Genomic DNA, 19,892 nt, shown 5'->3' on the forward strand with positions numbered 1-19,892 from the left:
AAGAAAAATATAAAATCAGTAACCTAACTTCACACCGGAAGGAACTAAACAAAGAAGAATGAACCAAAACCAAAGCTAGCAGAAGAAAAAAGGTAATAGAGTAGAGATAAACAAAATAGAGAATAGCAAAAAAATAGCGAAAATCAATGACACCAAAAGTTGGTTCTTTGAAAAAATCATCAAAATGAACAAATCTCTAGGGGAAACAAAAAGAGAGAGAAAGAAGAAAGAATTTCTAGACTTCAAGACAGGTCTTTTTAAATGACCCAGTCAGATAAAAAAGAGAAAGAAGAAATAATTTAAAAGAACGAAAAAAGCCTTCCTCACATATGGGACACTATCAAGTGAAAAAATATTCAGATTTTGGGAGTTCCAAGAAAAGAGATGAGAAACAGCATCGAAACCTATTTAATAAAATAATTTCTGAAAACTTCCCAAGTCTTCAGAGAAATATAGACATTCAGATCAGGAAGCTCATAAATCCCCAAAGAGATTTAGCCCAAACAGTTTCTCTCTGAGATACATTATAGTCAAACTGTCAAAAGTCAAAGACAAAGAGAAAATTCCAAAAACAGCAAGAGCATCATGTTACACGTAAGGGAACCTCCATCAGAACAACAGCATATTTCTCAGCAGAAATAAAAGGCCAGTGGAGAATGTATTTATAACACTGTCATTTGTTTTTAATTACAATATTTTTAAATGGTAGGGAGAAAAAGACAAACTGTACATTCCAGCCAGAGCCACATTACTTTCCGTCTCTCAACCACAGCCTTCATGAGAAGTTTCTAGTATTTTAACTCATTAAAATCCAATCAATATACTTAAAATGTATATTTTTTACACTTAATATTTTAAAATTTAGCTTAGTAGTTACCTCCATCAGTTTTAAGCCCTTCATGGAAATTTTCTCCTCACTCAGGTACATACGTCCTTCCACTTAAAAATAGGTCTTTTGTTTGCCTGGATCCTAATATAAAAAAAAATTTTGGGGAAAATCTAAGGAACTTTGGGGGAAAAAACAATGCCAGAACTTATTAAATCACATGAGCATTCATCAAAAGCATTACCTTTGGGGACTGCAATGCTCATCATATAATAGAACATTTCATATATTTAAGTTAATCAATAGGCCCCATACGTTAATATTTAAATAACTCACTGGATCGTAAGTAACATGAGAGGAGTTTTCTCAAAGGAATCGAAATGAGTGATTGAGCAAGCAGACAAAAACAACATAACATATGAAAGTGCAAACAACTCATAATTGTTATGGGTGAGCCAGGAATAAATTCTAAATCATTAAACATGCCAAAAGTAGCATATATATATTACACACACACACACATATAAATTAGGTATATAATTAGGTATATATTTTCACCAGGATAGCATCTTAAAGAGAAATTACAAATCATAATAAGCACAATTTTGTCTTTATAATTGTGTTGTACATACCATGTTCAGGTCTCCATGCTAAACCCTCAACATAAAGGTAAGACTGTAAGACCACAATCCAAGAGATGATATCAGGAAACTTAAAATTACTTCTCAAACAACTGTTATAAACAAACATCAGTGTAGATTTGACAAGGTTGAGACTTCATGGCAGCTGGAAGTTGATCAGGATATTACAGAATATTTGCCTAGGATTTATACCCCTTTAAGGGAAGGGCCAAGGTATAAAGGATGTGAGCCAAATCCCAGAGACAAGAAGCTTAAGGAATGTTGGGGAGATAAGGAATAAACCAATTTGGATAAAGAGTAATATAATTGGAAAGGAGTGATAAAGGGAATGAAATCGGGAAGGAAGGTTGGGGTCAGGTTGTGGAGGCATTGGTTGACAGCCAAAACTCTGGAATATATCCTTAATCCATTATTTCCATAAGAATTCACCAAATGCTTTTGAGCAGTGGTGTAATCAAGGTAAGTGATAATTTAAGAAAATTATTTTGGGGGAAAAAACCATCTCTTCAATAAATGGTGCTGGATATCTATATCCAGAAGAATGAAACTAGACCCCTATCTCTTACCATACACAAAAATTACATCAAAATGAATTACAGATTTAAATCTAATACCTCAAACTATGAAACTTCTATGATAAAACATTGGGGAAAATCTCCAGAACATTGGTCTGGGCAAAAATTTCTTAGTAACACCCCACAAGCACAGGTAACCAAAGCAAACACGGGCTAATGGATTCACATTGAGTTAAAAAGCTTTTGCACAGTAAAGGAAACACTCAACAAAGTGAAGAGACAGCCCACAGAATAGGAGAAATTATTTGCAAACTACCCATCTGACAAGGGATGAAAAACCAGAATATATAAGGAGCTCAAACATCTCTATAGAAAAAAATCAAATAATCCAATTTGAAAATGAGTAAAAGGCTTGAATGGATACTTCTCAAAAGAAGACATACCAATGGCAAACAGGCATATAAAAAGGTGCTCAATATCACTGATCATCAGAGAAATGCAAATAAAACTACAAAGAGGTATCATCTCACCCTAATTAAAATGGCTTTTATCCAAAAGACAGGCAATAACCACATGCTGATAAGGATGTGGAGAAAAGGGAACCCTTATACACTGCTGGTGGGAACATAAACTAGGACAACCCCTATGGAGAACAGTTCGGAGGTTCCTCAAAAAACTAAAAATAGAGCTACCATATGATCCAGCAATTCCGCTGCTAGGTATATACCCAAAAGAAAGGAACTCAGTATATTGAAGAGATAACTGCACTTCCATGTTTGTTGCAGCACTGTTCACGATAGTCAAAATTTGGAAGTAACCTAAGTGTCCATCAACAGATGAATGGATAATGAAAATATTGTGCTTATACACAATGGAGTATTATTCAACCATTAAAAAGAATGAGATCCTGTCATTTGCAACAACATTGGTGGAACTGGAGGTCATTATACAAGTGAAATAAGCCAGGCGCAGAAAGACAAACATGGCATGTTTTCACTTACTTGTGAGATCTAAAAATCAAAACAATTGAACTCATGGAGATAGAGGGCAGAAAGATGATTACCAGAGGCTGGGAAGGGTAGTGGGAAGGTATGAGGGAGGTAAGGATGGTTAATGGATACGAAAAATAGAGAGAATGAATAAGACCTAGTACATGATAGAGCAACAGAGTGGTTATAGTCAATAATAATTTAATTGTACACTTAAAATAACTTAAAGAGTATAATTGGATTGTTTGTAACACAAAGGATAAACGCTCGAGGGGATGGATACCCCCTTCTCCATGATGTGATGATTACACATTGCATGCCTGTATCAAAATATCTCATGTACCCCCTAAATATATATATACCTACTATGTACCCACAAATAAAAATAAAAAATTATTTTGTCAGCTATTCATGAAAACATGTTTTCAACTAACACTGTAAGGATGGTTTAACAGTTGATTCATCATACAGCTTACATTAAAAAATTCATTCAGTCCCCTGATCTGTTCAGTACATCTGAGGTGAAAAAAAGTTCAACCATTTTCTTAGAAAAAGAATCTAAATAAGGTATAAAATTTTATTTGCGAAAAATAAATCAGAGACTGATGAATCTACAAGTGCTAGGATTGTAAAAAAAAAAAAAAGCCTATTAAAGAAGCAAGATGGCATTTAAAAATAAACGAATTTCAATATCAATGAATCATTTCATTTCTACAATGTCCATTTTCATTGGTAATATAATCCTTCCAGAAAGATTTTCCAGGATGTGAAAATGAAATGGTAACACTATATTTATACAAATGACAGACAAAGTCTTGAAGCAAAATGAGAGTAAGATATTTTTCTCAATAATGAATTAATTATCTTTCAGGTTGAAGAACATTTGCTGTTTTTACAGGCAGCTTACAAAGATACCGTTGCTGAGAAACAACTATTAGCAAATCGGAAAAAAATGGCCAGCAGGCGCTTTCAGTGCGCGTCAGTCTTACTAACTGTCCTGGAAGATGAGAAGGCAGGACTTTCTTTGGTCTTATAACTCCTCCATAATTTCTACTGGGCCCAACAACCCCCAAGATGTTATTTTCACTGCAGGCTGTATCATATATCTTCTAAAGCTATCTTACTATCCAGTTTCTTATTGGGATCAGTAGATATCCTATTCACATAAAGAAATCCTGTTTGAGTAGTCTCAAAACAGAAGTAACAGACTACAAGTATCTGACATTATTTCCTGTTCTGAAGACATCAGCACACTTTTGTCTGATGAGGCCCAAAGTAAACCTTTCAATGAAAATGTCATTAGTTTTCCTTTTCCAGCACTGGGACAACCCAAGCTGAACATATAAAACATGGTGGAACCACAAAGGAGAAGATGTCATTAGGAAAGAAAAAGAAAATTCTCTCTTTTTTTTTTTTTTTTGAGACGGAGTCTCGCTCTGTCGCCCAGGCTGGAGTGCAATGGCCGGATCTCAGCTCACTGCAAGCTCCGCCTCCCGGGCTCGCGCCATTCTCCTGCCTCAGCCTCCCGAGTAGCTGGGACTACAGGCGCCTGCCACCTCGCCCGGCTGGTTTTTTGTAGTTTTTAGTAGAGACAGGGTTTCACCGTGTTAGCCAGGATGGTCTTGATCCCCTGACCTCGTGATCCGCCCGTCTCGGCATCCCAAAGTACTGGGATTATAGGCTTGAGCCACCGCGCCCGGCCTATCTCTTTTTTTTTTTAAGTGAAAGTAGGTTTATTAAGAAAGTAAAGGAATAAAGAATGGCTACTCCATAGGCAGAGCAGCCGAAAAAGAAAATTTTCTTTTGTTCTGTCAGCCTTCTGAATTCTGAACCCTTTTAGCTCATCTTTTTACTTCTCCTCTGGTTCATCTGGCTTCTCTATGGTTGAATCTCTAGTAAGCCAACTAGAATCTCAGTTTAGTTACACCTCAGCTATCTCAAAGGATGGATGCTATAAAATTCTCAAGATAATTTTAATTTAATTTAATTTTTTAAATACATACACATCATAGAAGGTCAAGAGTAAGGATTTTGTGAAAACAGACCAATCAAAGGGAGATGATAGCTCTCAGAAGCAGATGGATGTCCCTGAGAGTCAAGTGTATAGATTGAGAGGCAGTGGAACATCAGCATGTCCCAGATGGTGAGCACCAGAAAAGAGGGCTCTTGCTTAACATGCTTTATTTATCGACCAGTTAAGCACATGCATGATCAAAGAGGCCATATACAACCAGAGAATATGGGTTCAGAGCCCAGCTACACCCCTTAGAAGCTTAGTGATCTTGACCAAGTTGTTTAACTTCTCTAAACTCAACTTCAAATGCGGTGTCAAATGAAGTTTTCAAAGTAAAATGCCTGGCAGATAAGTAAAGATTCAGTAAATATGGGTTGTTGTTGTTATTATTATTGTTGTTGTTGAATACTATTAATAGTATATTATAATAAATTGATACTTTATAAACTGTCCTGCTTTGGCTGGGCCTGGTGGCTCATGTCTGTAATCCCAGCTCTTTGGGAGGCCAAGGCTGGAGGATTGCTTGAGATCAAGAGTTAAGACCAACCTGGGCAATGTAGCAAGACCCTGTCTCTAAAAATAAATAAATAAATAAATAAATAACTGGCATGGTGGCACATGCCTGTCATCCTAAGCCACTCAGAAGGCTGAGGTGGGAGGAGGATCACATGAGCCCAAGAGGTCAAGGCTGTCCAGCCTAGGCTACTAAGAGAAGACCTTGTCTCTAAAAGAAAAAAAAATTGTCCTGTTTTATTACACAAAGGATTTTAAATGTGTATTTATCTTAGCAAATATGACACTATTAGCAAACTCAAGAATAAGACTAATTTTTTCCTCAGAAAGCAGTTTATTTTTCAATATTATCCATTGTTAACTTTGATACAGCCACAGCTTGAGAACAGCAGTAGTAATTGCAATGACAGATCCAACCTGGAGATCATTAATTTTAAAATATCTTATGATAATATATTTTATATAGAGTAACTCATTTCCATTTTAACATTTAGACTCGATGGCAAGAAACAATCAATCAAATAGATAACAAATTAGAAGGAATTTTGGGTGACATACTTCTTTCAGCAGCATGCATTGTATACAGTGGAATTTTAACACCAGAATTTCGCCAATTGATTGTGAATAAATGGGAGACTTTCTGCATTGAAAATGGCATTTCTTTGTCTTCCAACTTCTCTTTAATTAAAGTTATGGCACAAAAATATGAGGTAATAACATATTTCTATTATCCAGTTAAGTGGCTATTATTGTTGATTTGGGTTTTAGCTGTATGTGTAGTTTTGGGCTTGGATGTTGTCCCAAAATTATTTTGATAAATGAAAATATTTTGTTAATAGTTTGTTTCAGGTCTTAATTTTTTGTATTTATAGCCCTAATGCCTCAATAAGTTGTAACTCTCCCATTTCTCTTACTGAGCAAAAGTCACAAAATATCCCTTTTCCCACCGTAATCCTATTACCCTGTCTCAATGAATATAGGCAATTTCTCTCTCTGAAACCTCTTTCATTTAATACAATTGAACTTGTTGAACCACAGGGAGTGTTCTTAGACACAGCCAAAACTATGGAACTACATTTATTAACTTAGATACTTATTGTCTGTTTATGTAAATCCTATGCTGATGTTCAAAGGATAAAAGAGAAATGCACCTAGCTTTTGTTAATCCTCCGAGAGTAATTTTAGATTGGATCCCCACTGATAATTTCCCTTAAATTGACCATGCAACCTACAAAATCTTAGAAACAAATACTGTCTTCACATTTTCATAATGCTAATAACCAATTTAAACTCAAATATAACAGTTATTACATTAGGTGTAAATGGACTAAATGTTCCAGTAACAAGTCTAAGATTGTGGCCAGGTGCGGTGGCTCATGCCTGTAATGCCAGAACTTTAGGACGCCCAGATAGGAGGAACTCTTGAGCCTAGGAATTCAAGACCAGCCTGTCTCTACAAAAAAATTTAAAAATAGCCAACCTGGGCAATGTAGCAAGACCCTGTCTAAAAAAAAAAAAAAAATTACTGAGCATGGTGCCACATGCCTGTCATCCTAAGCCTAAGCCACTTGGAAGGCTGAGGTGGGAGGATCACATGAGCCCAAGAGATCAAGGCTGCAGTGAGCTATGATGGTGCCCTTGCATTCCAGCCTAGGCTACTAAGAGAAAACCCTGTCTCTAAAAGAAAAAACAATTGTCTTGCTTTGTTACACAAAGGATTTTATCTGTCTTAGCAAATATGACACTATTAGCAAACCCAAGAATAAGATTAATTTTCCTCTCAGAAAACAGTTTATTTTTCAATATTATCCATTATTAACTTTTGTACAGCCACAGCTTGAGAACAGCAGTAGTAATTGTAATGATAGATCACAATCATTGCAATGATTGCACGTGCACAATGGTGGCACATGCCTATAGTCCTAACTACTTAGGAGGCTGAGGTGAAAGGATCACTTGAGTCCAGGAGGTCAAGGCTGCAGTGAGGCATGATCATGCCATTGCACTCCAGCATGGGAGACAGGCCAAGTCTCTGTCTCTCTCTCTCTACATATGTATGTGTGGATGTGTGTATATATATTATATATATGTATACATATAGCATATGTGTATACTGTATATGTAGAGAGACCTCAAGAAATCCTCATAAAGTTATGACTATACATATATACTATACATACCTAATGTATATACATATATACACATATGTACATGCATGTATGTATTATGTGTGTACATACATATATACATATACCTATATGTATACATAGATATATACATACATATATATTCATATTTATACATATATGTATATGACTATATATGTATATATGTAGAGACCTCAAGCAAACCTCATATATAAAGTTATAAGACTATGTAACAGTATAAACCAAAGCACAAAATAGAAAACATACATTATTTATAAAATAAAATATACGTTATTTATAAAAGACACATCTAAAACATAAAGAAAAGTTGAGAGTCAGAAATGGGAGAGCATTTACCGTAGATTACAAAAACAAAAGGACAAAATAGATGTTAAGGCATAAAGGATTACTAGACTTAAGCTCACTTTACAATAGGAATTTACTTAATTCTCCAAGCAAATGTTAACAATTCTAAATTTGTACCTAATAACATTATCTCAAATAATATAAAGCAAATATTAAAAGAACTATAGGGAAAAAATAGACAAATCTACAATCACAGTGAAGGATTTTAATACCCTTCTTTCTGTAACTCAGAACAAGCACACAAAATCGGTAAGAATAGAGAAGCTTTGAACAACATGATCAACAAATGGACTGAATGGGAATATATAGAGCACCGTAGCCTATACCTGCAGCTGACACATTATATGCAAACACACATAGAACTGCCAAAATTGACCATATAACAGGCCACAAATCAAGTTTGACCAAATGTCAGAGGACTGAACTCCTACAGAATATGGTATCTGATCAAAGTGTAGTTAAGCTAGAAGTCAATAATTAAAAGATACTTTGAAAATCCCCATATTTTTGAAATTAGGAAATATAGTCCTAAGATAACTGCAGAACAAAATTGAAATCAGAAACTTTAAAATGACACACTGGTGAAAGATTTTCTTTTGAGATTGGGAAGATGACAAAGGGATGTTCACTATCTCCACTTGTGTTTACTGGAGCGTCTGGGCAGTGAAGTAAGGCAAGGGGAAAAAAGATATTAACATTGAATAAAAACATAAATTTTTGGAGGTGATATATTATGTGCTTATAAAATCCAAGAGAACCTATAGATATATCATGAGAATTAATAAACATTTAGCAAACTTTCTGAAATTAACAAAGTCAAATTGCATTTCTCTTCAGCAACAGTAGTGTACAATGTTTTTAGATACCAATGACCTAAAATGGTATCTAAAACACATCTTTTGCACATCAGAATGAATCTCAAAAAATGTGAAAAATTTATAGAAAGAAAACTATAAAATACTGAGATGCATTTTAAGAAACTTAAATAAATGAAGAGTTATACCAAGTTCATGAACTGGAAAACTCAATATTCTAAAGTTACTAGACCTATAGATTCAGTGTAATCCCACATATATTCATATATACACATATACATATATGTATAAGACTACACATATATATGTATATATGTAGAGAGACCTCAAGCAACACAACAAGAATTAAAGCTAGACACAGAAAAAGATGGAAGATTTCACTTATCTACAGTTCAAAAATGAGCAAAACTAAACTATCGTATTTAGGAATACATATGTAGGTAAAATAATAAAGAAAAGCATAAAAGTCAGGAGAATGATTCATTTTTGAAAATAGAAACTCTTCTTTGCTGTTGGGCTCAGGGCATGTTTCTCTCACCACAATCATGTTTACTCCTGTCTTCTTTGCCTGTATTCAGATGCAATCTACACTCCAATCAATAGCAATACTTCTATTTTTCAGGATTCTTCATCATCTGTCCTATTTCCTTTTACATAGAATTTGAGAGCATGCAGTTCTTCACAGGCATAAATGAAAAAACTTTCCTCTATTCCCAAACTAAAAAGTATGTTTGGCTTCTCCTGGGGAGACCCCTGCTACCTTTTGCTGGAGGGTTTGCTTGGTGTCCTGTTTCTACTCTTACCTCCATAGGCTTCTTGGCCTTTTTCTCCCAACCTGCTGATACTGCCATGAAATTGGAGTGGCAGGAAAAGAGAGGCCATGTAAAGAGTCAAAGCTTATCAGGCTTGAAGTCAGCTTCTGAGTCAAATGGTAGCTCTGCTTCTTATTCTGACAGTATAACCTTAGGCAAGTATCTAACATCTTTTAGCCTCAGTTCCTCCATCTTAGAAATAAGGGTTATTATAGTAATTTCACTACCTAGTATATATGTATGTGTGGTTGGCAGTTGGTAGGTGCAAAATAGAGTGGCTGTTATTATATTTGTATAATTCTGTATTATTGCATATTTCATATATGCATTAGAGTCTAAGAGCCTTAGAAGCAGGTGCTGTATCTTATTTCCTTTGTGTCCCCCATGGCATCTTTGTTGTGATGGGCATTATAATGTCCTTATTGTTGAACACAAAAATGTAATTTAGTGCATAATTACTCACCTTCCCAAAAATTTCATATCTGTTTCTTTAAACTGTTCATTTCCATAGCATTTTTAAGCATTATTTCTTTTTCTAAAGGCAGTGATTCTATAGGATCTTTTAGTACCCTGTAGGATACTAAAGATGTGAAGACATTTACAAAATAGTGAAAGTACTAATAATTTCATTGCAGATCAGCCGATGGCATAATCAGGGACTGCCTCATGGTCAGTATTCAGTAGAGAATGCCATCTTGATCAAGAATGGCCAGCAGTGGCCACTGCTGATTGACCCACATAAGCAAGCTCACAACTGGATCCGTCAGATGGAAGGATCCAGGCTGCAGAAGCTCTCCATTGAAGACAGCAATTACACCAAAAAAATTGAAAATGCTATGAAGACAGGAGGGAGTGTCCTCCTGCAGGTAAGTGGGCAGTATGGCCTAATTTCTCTTGCAGCTGATACATATGTTGTATGCACTGAGCATAAAGGCTAAAAGTTTTCAGTGACACATAACTGTCAGGGGAAAAATAATAACAGATATACACACATATATACTTAGAGACAGAGAGTGAGTTTTCAATGCTCAGTTCTCTTACAGCTGTCTTTCACTGGAGTCCAGATATTTAATAAAACAAATTTTTTAATTTTAATTTTTGTCGGTACATAGTAGGTGTATATAGTTATGGGGTATATGAGATGGTTTTGAAACAGGCATACAATGTGTAATCACATCATGCAGAAAGGAGTATCCATTCCCTTGAGCATTATCTTTTGTTACAAACAATCCAATTATACTCTTAGTTATTTTTAAATGTACAATTAAATTATTATTGACTATAGTCACCCTGTTGTGCTATGAAATACTAGGTCTTATTCATTCTTTCTAACTCAACATTTAAATGTTTTAATGCTGCTTTTTTTTTTTTTCAACCAATTTGTTTTAAGATGATTTTTCTTATTTTTGTCTATTGGGTTTTTCAGAATCTCCTTGAGACATTAGCTCCAGGCTTAAAGGCAATTCTGAAAAAGGATATCTATCAGAAAAAAGGACACTATTTCATAAGGGTTGGTGATGCTGAGATCGAATACAATTCAAATTTTAGGTAATGTGCCACAGCTAAATTGAGTCAAATGTGTATGCTTTTTAAGATAAATAATATTGAATGCCTTGTATTCAGTCCTGTTAAGCTTCTACATGGAGGAAAAAGTAAGATTGTCTTTGGAATATTCTGTTTGTTTTTGTGTTGGCAGAAGTATTCATCAGTATACAGAAAAGATAACCGCTTTGTATCAAGTCACTCCAAACCAACACTTTTCAAACTGTGTATGATGAAACCTGTGGGTTTTATGAGGAGTCTTCAGAAGCTATGCAGAGAGGAGCAAGCAAGAAGCCTGGCTCTGCTTCATCTGGAGAAGCTCTATTTGTTCTGTTTACCTAACATTTTATTTGGGCGAGAATAGTTTCTGCCTTTTTAAAACACACACACACACACACAAAATCTATATTTAATATCTAGAGCAAAAAGAGATTTTTGCCTAGGAAGGTAAAAAGCATTATATCCATGTTCCCAGCAGTGAAGAGACTCCAGGAAATGGACTCGCACTAGCCAATTTCACACAGCACTGTTACATAGATTTGATTACCATAAAAATGTGACTCCCAAGAAATAAGTTGTTTGAATTTTTCATGGGCATTCTCTCCTTGTAGGCAAAGCCACAGGAAAGGCCATTTATAATAAGAGCCTTGCTGGGTAAGCAAGTAATTGGCAAAGGAAACTAGAAGACTTTAGCCATCATTAGCCTGGTGCTTTTAACTTATTCCCAGGAATTCTGACGTACTGACTCCTTACCAAGCGGTGCTGACTCAAACCTGTTGGTCAGTGTGTCCTCTCCCCTGTGCAGGGCTGCAGTCTCTCATGAAATTATTACTCCTTAGAATTCTGTCTTCTGTGGCCAGGCGTGGTGGTGCACACCTGTAATCCCAGCACTTTGGGAAGCTGAGGCAGGTGGATCACCTGAGGTCAGGAGTTCAAGACCAGCCTGACCAACATGGTGAAACCCCTGTCTCTACTAAATACAAAAAAAAAAAAAAATTACTTAGGTGTGGTGGCGCATGCCTGTAATCCCAGCTACTTGGGAGTCTGAGGCAGGAGAATCGCTTTAACCTGGGAGGCGAAGGTTGCACCTGGGAGCCAAGATCGCACCATTGCACTCCAGCCTGGGAAACAAGAGCAAAACTCTGCCTGAAATAATAATAATGATAATAATAATTCTCTCTTCTGTTAATAAAACAGTTTCCAAAGTATGCTCCTCAAAACATTTCCATGCTGTAATAGGTGTCACTCAAAAAAGAGATCCCAGGGCTTCCTAAAGTATGCTAAAGGTAACAGTCCTACAGGACTTAAAACCCCTTTATTCACCAAACCCTCCCCAGAAAATAGTGTTGTATAGACTACACTTTGGAAAACACTGCATTAACCCATTCTTTTTTCTTGCTGGATATAATTTGTTTGATTAAGTAACAACGCTAAAAATGCTAATGAAGTAACAGTGCTAAAAATGCTAATTTTCCTGAGTAGATAACCCGGTCCCCATGTTAGGAATGTGTGTTGAGAAGGTGCTGGAGGGCACTGTTGTAGAGGGCAGGCTTCAGTGATGAACCTCACTCTGTCACTTTCTGGCCATGTGATATGGGCAATTTATTTAATACCATTAAGCTTCAATTTCACTCTTCATAAAGTGGAATGAAGAATTGTCTCTGCTTTATTAATCTGCCCACTCTTCACTATGACTGCCACTGACACCACCCTGCTCCACGCCACCATCATTTCTCACATGTTACCCAGTCTCCCAGCTTCCCTCTTGCTCCTCTGCCTCTCCTCCCAGGCTATTCTCAAGATGGCTGCTACATCTTAGGTACAATGTACACTGCTCAGGTGATGGGTGCACCGAAATTTCAGACTTCACCACCATACAATTCATCCATGTAGCTTTACCCCTAAAACTATTGAAATTTAAAAAAAAAAAAAAAAGATAGCTGCTAGAGAAGTCTGATTTAAAAAGACCTTGTCACTCTTCCAATCCCTCCATTGGCTTCTCAACTCACTAAGGGTAAAAACCATGGTTTTCACAATGATCTAGTGGCAAGTCAAAACTTCTACTGTTTAACATTTTCTGTACTCTGTCCTTATGTGTAAACTAAACATAGTATGTACACAGTCGGTGGTTGTATTTTTTTAAGACTTCAATGCAAATGTATTCATATAGTATACATTGAAAGTGTACTTTGTATACAAAACTGAAAAACACTAAAAATTTTGTGTACTTCCAGGAAAAATGCTTTATGTATTTTTAAATAAATTGTTCATTTTTTTCTTCTATATGTTCTTTGAATAACTGGTGCCTTTCTCATGTTTAGGTTATACTTATCTACAGAAATAGACAACCCCCATTTTCTTCCATCAGTTTATAACTTTGTTACTATGATCAACTTCACCGTAACATTCCAAGGTTTGCAAGATCAACTCTTGTCTACTGTGGTAACTCATGAAGTTCCTCATTTAGAAGATCAGCGTTCCAAGTTACTGGAGAGTATTTCCCTTGATGCCGTAACTCTTGAAGAACTAGAGGAAAAAACATTAAATTTACTGCAGAAAGCACAAGGTAAGTCAAGATATTTAGTGATAGTAAGAGATCTTTGCAATGGATAGAATAAAAAGTTATGAGAACCAAATTTTGAATTTGAGCCAAAAATACCAAATCTCCATTTCCACCAGATAACTGATAAAGGTAGGTGAATCACCCCATTTCTAAACTTAACCATTGTGAATTTTGGTGTTCCTCAGTTCCACTTTTGCTTTAGCTCATTGTGTTGTAGAACATTTGCCACCCTGTAACTGGTATAAGTTGTAAGACAAATTTTACAGAGTCTAGTTAGTTCCCCCCATGTCTGTACTTCATTGAAGTTATAGGTCTCAAGTTAGATTACAGAGACTGAATGATTGGACTTTCCCCAAGTATTAATAACGAAAAGATGTTTTATTTTTTATTTTATTTTATTTTATTTTTAGACAGTCTCACTCCATCACCCAGGCTGGAGTGCAGTGGCGCAATCTTGGTTCACTGCAACCTCTGCCTCCTGGGTTCCAGCGATTCTCCTGCCTCAACTTCCTGAGTACCTGGGATTACCAGCGCATGCTACCACACCCGACTTAATAACTAAAAGATATTTTAAAAGCAAACAATCCAGTGACTTTTATATATCCCATTAAAACATGCTGTTGGCCGGGCACGGTGGCTCACGCCTGTAATCCCAACACTTTGGGAGGCCGAAGCAGGCGGATCACCCGAGGTCAGGAGTTGGAGACCAGCCTGACCAACATGGAGAAACCCCGTCTCTACTAAAAATACAAAATCAGCCGGGCTTGGTGGTGCATGCCTGTAATCCCAGCTACTCAGGAGGCTGAGACAGGAGAATCGCTTGAACCCAAAAGGTGGAGGTTGTGGTGAGTCAAGATGGCGCCATTGCATTCCAGCCTGGGTTAAGAAGAATGAAACTCCGCCTAAAAAAAAAAAAAAAAAAAAGACTGTACTGTACTAAAACAAATTAAAAGCTAGTTTTTTTAAAAAAGGCAAAATTTTACCAATAGTAATAATTAAGAACATAAGTTTTGAAAGATGAGGAAACCAAGTTTGATAGGGCATGAAGCACCCATACCTTGGGAGCAATATTGACCATTTCAAACATAAAAGAACCCAGGGAATTAAAAACAAAACAAACAAAAACTACTTGATGATGAAGTCTCACCGACTGAGCAACCAGAATCAGAAAGTGGAAGGAAACCTGAGTGCAGTCACCTCACAGTTCATGCAAAGAAGCCAAATCCATCCTGTTTGACATGAAAAATGTATTTTTATTTTTTAAAATAGAGATTGAATTCTTTCATTGCTTTCATCATCTTTTCTTATAATCTTAGAATAATGTTTTAGAAACTAATATATATTATATTCAAGAAGCGTTCATCTGAGATTCAGCAATTCTATTGATTCTTTTTCTTAATTCCATTAAAGGTAAATTTACTAGTTACTTAAAACACAGTATTTATAGTAGGATCCATTTCTCATAAACACACACACACACGCATATTCTGTCTAGTTATCAATCCATTTACTTACCCTTCTATCTGCACATATGTATAGAGAGAGATACTTTGGATGATGTTACCTATGTGTTAACACTGGAACTTTTGAGGCAGTGATGCCATGGGTGCCACCCCCAACCCTCACAGCCTGGGTCCACATTTGCCCGCTTGCCCCTCCTCTCGGCTAGCGCTCACAGGTGCTACTACGTGGTAGCCCATTCCTTATCATCCAGAGCTGGAACCACATTCACCGTGCTGCCTTGGACTTCCCGGAAGCAAGACAGATCTGCCTGTCTCCTATCAGTGCAATGCCTTGTATCAGTGCAGTGATGAATTTGAGCCGTTCCCACATTGTGGTTACACACCTTTCTCCACCGAAAGGATGTGGCTCCCCACTGTTAGACATTTACCTTAATATTGACATTTCTTCCCTAACAAATTGCTGCAAGTAACAGCACCTTGCTGAGACCTGTGACCGAAACAAGAATAACTGTGATGAGGAGTTCCAGTGTTGCCTCTGTAAGGTCTGCTAAGATGTGCAGAAAACACTGACTTGTTCAGCATGTTCTTAACCTTTGACAAAGAACTTACATTTTTACGGCATACAACTGCCTTAGTTTGGGGAAATGATTAAGACCTTAGGAGACTTTACATTTTGTTTAAAACCTCAAACAAACAAAAGCTTCAGTAGGGAGAGTAGTGGGGAGGGCATGCCTTTCCTCCTAGGATCCTCCTGAGTGTTGCTGCCTTAGCATGCCATTGTCTTGACCCAATTCCAAAAAGAGATATGTGTTAAATGGAGAATTTTTAAGACAAATAAAGTCTGTAACTCAATTTTTGCAACCATGTTTACAAAAAAAAAGAGCTCAAATTTAATTATATCTTATATTAGAAATACAGGCAAATCCTCATTTAGAAGCATATTTTTATTATGAAATGTTAAATACACATTTATGCCTGGAGGACCTGACTTTATTCCTTTTCAATGTTAATTATACCTAATAAGCTGTTTCTTTATAACACATGAATAAATTGTGCTTCTAGTAATAAGGCTAACTACATGAACATGGCTTCTGTATCTGTTTTTTGGTTTTTGGTTTTTGGTTTTCTTGTAAGACTGGAGCCATTGGCTGGTAATTCCTTAAGGAGCAAAACATCTAAGTATTATATAATATACATAGAAGGTGACAATCAAGATTCAGAAGCACAGCCACTCCCATTTTATGAACCACTCATATAACAAGTCATATTTTGCTATAAACTTCACCTGAATTGAACAAAAGATGGATTTCATGAGCTAAATGAAAAGGTGTTTAAGATAACACTCATTACGGCACTATATGCTTTTATTGTGCCTTTGCTGTTTATTCTCTACCATTTGTTCCTTGTAGTAGAGTCTGGGTATTTTTTAAAGACTGTGATCTTTGAGTAATAGTGATTTCAGTAAAAATTGTTCAGGAAAAAAACTAAATTAAGAGACACCTTGATTATATGCATAGGTTTTCCTCCTCCTTTCTAGGATTTAGTAAAACTAGGCTTTTTGTTTGTTTGTTTTTTAACTTTTAAGTTCAGGGCTTCAAGTGCAGGTTTGTTACATAGGTAAACTTGTGTCATGGGGATTTGTTGTACAGATTATTTCATCACTCAGGTATTAAGCCTAGTACCCATTAGTTATTTTTCCTGATTCTCTCCCTCCTGCTACTCATCACCCTCTAATAGGTTCCTGTATATGTTGTTCCCCTCTATGTGTCCATGTGTTCTCATCATTTAGCTCCCACTTACAAGTGAAAACATGGAGTATTTAGTTTTCTGTTTCTGTGTTAGTTTGCTGAGGATAATGGCCTCCAGTTCCACCCATGTCCCTGCAAACGACATGATCTTGTTCTTTTTTATGGCTGCATCGTATGTACCGCATTTTCTTCATCCAGTCTATCACTGATGGGCATTTAGGTTGATTACATGACTTTGCTATTGTGAATAGTGAAAACTAGCCATTCTTATGTTTATTTATTTATTTATTGAGACGGTGTTTCGCTCCATTGCCAGGCTGGAGTACAGTGGCACAATCTCAGCTCACTGCAACCTACACCTCCCAGCGATTCTCCTGCCTCAGCCTCTCAAGTAGCTGGGACTGCAGGCACGCACCACCACACCCAGCTAATTTTTGTATTTTTAGTAGAGAAGGGATTTCACCATGTTGGCCAGGATGGTCTTGATCTCTTCACCTCATGATCCACCCATCTCGGCTTCCCAAAGTGCTGAGATTACAGTTGTAAGCTACCCATTGCACCTGGCTGAAAACTAGCCATTCTTATTGCCTCTTATTTTCTCTTTGGTGTGACTGCCCAACCTCTGTGGGAAATGGTGTGGTAGGGTGAGTACTGTGAGAGGTGGTCCATGACTTAGGTCCAGACATTCCTGTAAAAGCTTCACCTGCATCAATAAGAATATGGTACACAGATTGTGGAATATACTAATTTCATTATTCCCAGCAATAGTCATATCAAGCTGAAATACTGTGTTTAGTTCTGGATGCCACATTTTTAAAAGGCTCGTTTCAAACTAAAATGTGTCCAAGGGCAAGAATCAAAGAGGGCTCTAAAAATCATATCATAAGAAGAAAGCAGTTGAGGAAAATGGGGATGTTTAGCCCATAAAACAGAAGAGTTTATAATGGAAACCTGAGAGCTCCCTTAAATATGTGAAGGGAATAGATTTATTATTTGTACTTTCTAGAGAAGTGCTTTTCCAAAGGTGAGTTGCAATCTATTAGTGGGTTGAGAAATAAGTGTCATTGGCCATGATCAGTTTCATATGTTTAATAAAATAGAATACAAAATATCAGAACACATCACGTGAAATAATGGCATCTTGTTATTTTTTGAAAATTGATTTTGATATTCTGTGTGTATAGTGGGTCACACTGTAAATGTATTCCTTATCATGGAATGGTTACTTATTATATGCCTGTAATAAAAATAGGATCCACCAATACTAAAGTAATATAAAAAAGAGATGAGGGAGTGGGAAGTGAGGTGTACATACTATTAATCACATTCTTTTTTTTTTTTTTTTTTTTTGAGACGGAGTCTCGCACTGTCGCCCAGACTAGAGTGCAGTGGCTGGATCTCAGCTCACTACTGCAAGCTCCGCCTCCCAAGTTCACGCCATTCTCCTGCCTCAGCCTCCCGAGTAGCTGGGACTACAGGCACCTGCCACCACGACCGGCTAGTTTTTTGTATTTTTTTAGTAGAAACAGGGTTTCACTGTGTTAGCCAGGATGGTCTCGATCTCCTGACCTCGTGATCCGCCCGTCTTGGCCTCCTAAAGTGCTGGGATTACAGGCTTGAGCCACTGCGCCCGGCCTCAAATTCTTATTAGAAATATTACCTAACTTCATTTAAGAGCCCATGTCCGACATAAAGCCAATAAGAAACCAACAGTAAAAACCCTTACACAAAGAGTGCAGAGTGAGGAAATAGCCATTTACTGTTACAATAGTCTTTATTTAACTTCACTTTTTGTTTGTCTTTAGGATACGTATTAGATGATGAAGAAATTATAGATACCTTAAGAAAATCCAAAATGACATCAAATGAAATTTCAAAGCGCATCGAAGCAACAAAAAAAGCTGAAAGTGAAATTCAAGCAATACGTAAAAACTATCTCCCCATTGCGACCCGAGGTGCCCTGCTCTACTTTCTAGTAGCTGGTCTCACGCAAATCAACTACATGTACCAGTTCTCCCTAGACTGGTTTCATCAGGTTTTTGTTTTGTCAGTAGTTTCCAAAAGCAAAGAACAAGAACATAGTTTTAAAAGGGAGAAAGTGTCTCCAAAAGAAGTTCATGAGATTATAAATATTTCAAAAGAACCCAACTTGGAAAATGAGAAAAATCTCTTAGATAAGCATATTAAAAGTGCAATAGATGTGTTGACAAAAAGTATTTTTAAGGTGAGACATTCTTTAGTGTGGATTTTACTTGTTTATTTAATCTCACTGGATTAATATGTTATATTTTCCCTATAGGTGGTTTCTTCAGCTCTATTTAATGAAGATAAACTTTGCTTCTCTTTTCGGCTTTGCACTGCAATCATGCAAAATAATGCTAATGGAAATCTAATAGAGGATGACATTGGATTCCTACCAGAAGAAGAATGGAACATCTTTTTATATTCTGGCATATTGATAAATATTAAAAGTGCATTATCCCAGTCTAGACTTACTAGTAAGTAAAAGTTATTATTCTGGATTCAGTAAAAGTCCATTAAAAGTGTGTTTTCTTCCACTAAGGTGCTCCAAGTCAATGCCTCTATAATTGATTAAAGTAAAGGTAGCTTGAGGTCAAGCACCTCCACTGTTACTCAATAATTTTTTAATGAATGAATGAATACATAAATGATAATTGCTATGCTTATTATAATCCTAATCTACAAAGCAGAATATCTAATGGTAGTCAACAGGAGCAAACCCAAACATAAACACTGATTGGATACCTTCAGGAGTTAAACCTTCCCCCACCCCCTAATTACAGTTGCCCTCACTTTCTTATGAAAACCTGCTTGAAAATTTGAAACGCAAAAGTCATGTTTATCCAAAAAGGTTAGACACAATTATTTAATTATTGAATCTTTTAAATGTTTCTATGTTGTATTTTTATTATGTTTA

At 36.4% G+C, this 19,892-nt stretch overlaps 1 protein-coding gene across 1 annotated transcript in view; it reads left to right on the top strand.

The window, feature by feature from the left end:
- The window catches only part of DNAH14 (dynein axonemal heavy chain 14), a 628,991-nt gene that overhangs the window by 544,589 nt on the left and 64,510 nt on the right, over positions 1 to 19,892 (top strand). The window contains exons 54-60 of the mRNA XM_031935270.1: positions 3,843 to 3,983; positions 5,993 to 6,208; positions 10,274 to 10,504; positions 11,065 to 11,186; positions 13,502 to 13,746; positions 18,760 to 19,178; positions 19,254 to 19,452. Of these exons, the coding sequence (XP_031791130.1) occupies positions 3,843 to 3,983; positions 5,993 to 6,208; positions 10,274 to 10,504; positions 11,065 to 11,186; positions 13,502 to 13,746; positions 18,760 to 19,178; positions 19,254 to 19,452 (1,573 nt within the window). The remainder of the gene's footprint in view (positions 1 to 3,842; positions 3,984 to 5,992; positions 6,209 to 10,273; positions 10,505 to 11,064; positions 11,187 to 13,501; positions 13,747 to 18,759; positions 19,179 to 19,253; positions 19,453 to 19,892) is intronic.

Source organism: Piliocolobus tephrosceles, chromosome 1 (assembly GCF_002776525.5).
Source record: "Piliocolobus tephrosceles isolate RC106 chromosome 1, ASM277652v3, whole genome shotgun sequence".
Lineage (NCBI taxonomy): Eukaryota > Metazoa > Chordata > Mammalia > Primates > Cercopithecidae > Piliocolobus > Piliocolobus tephrosceles.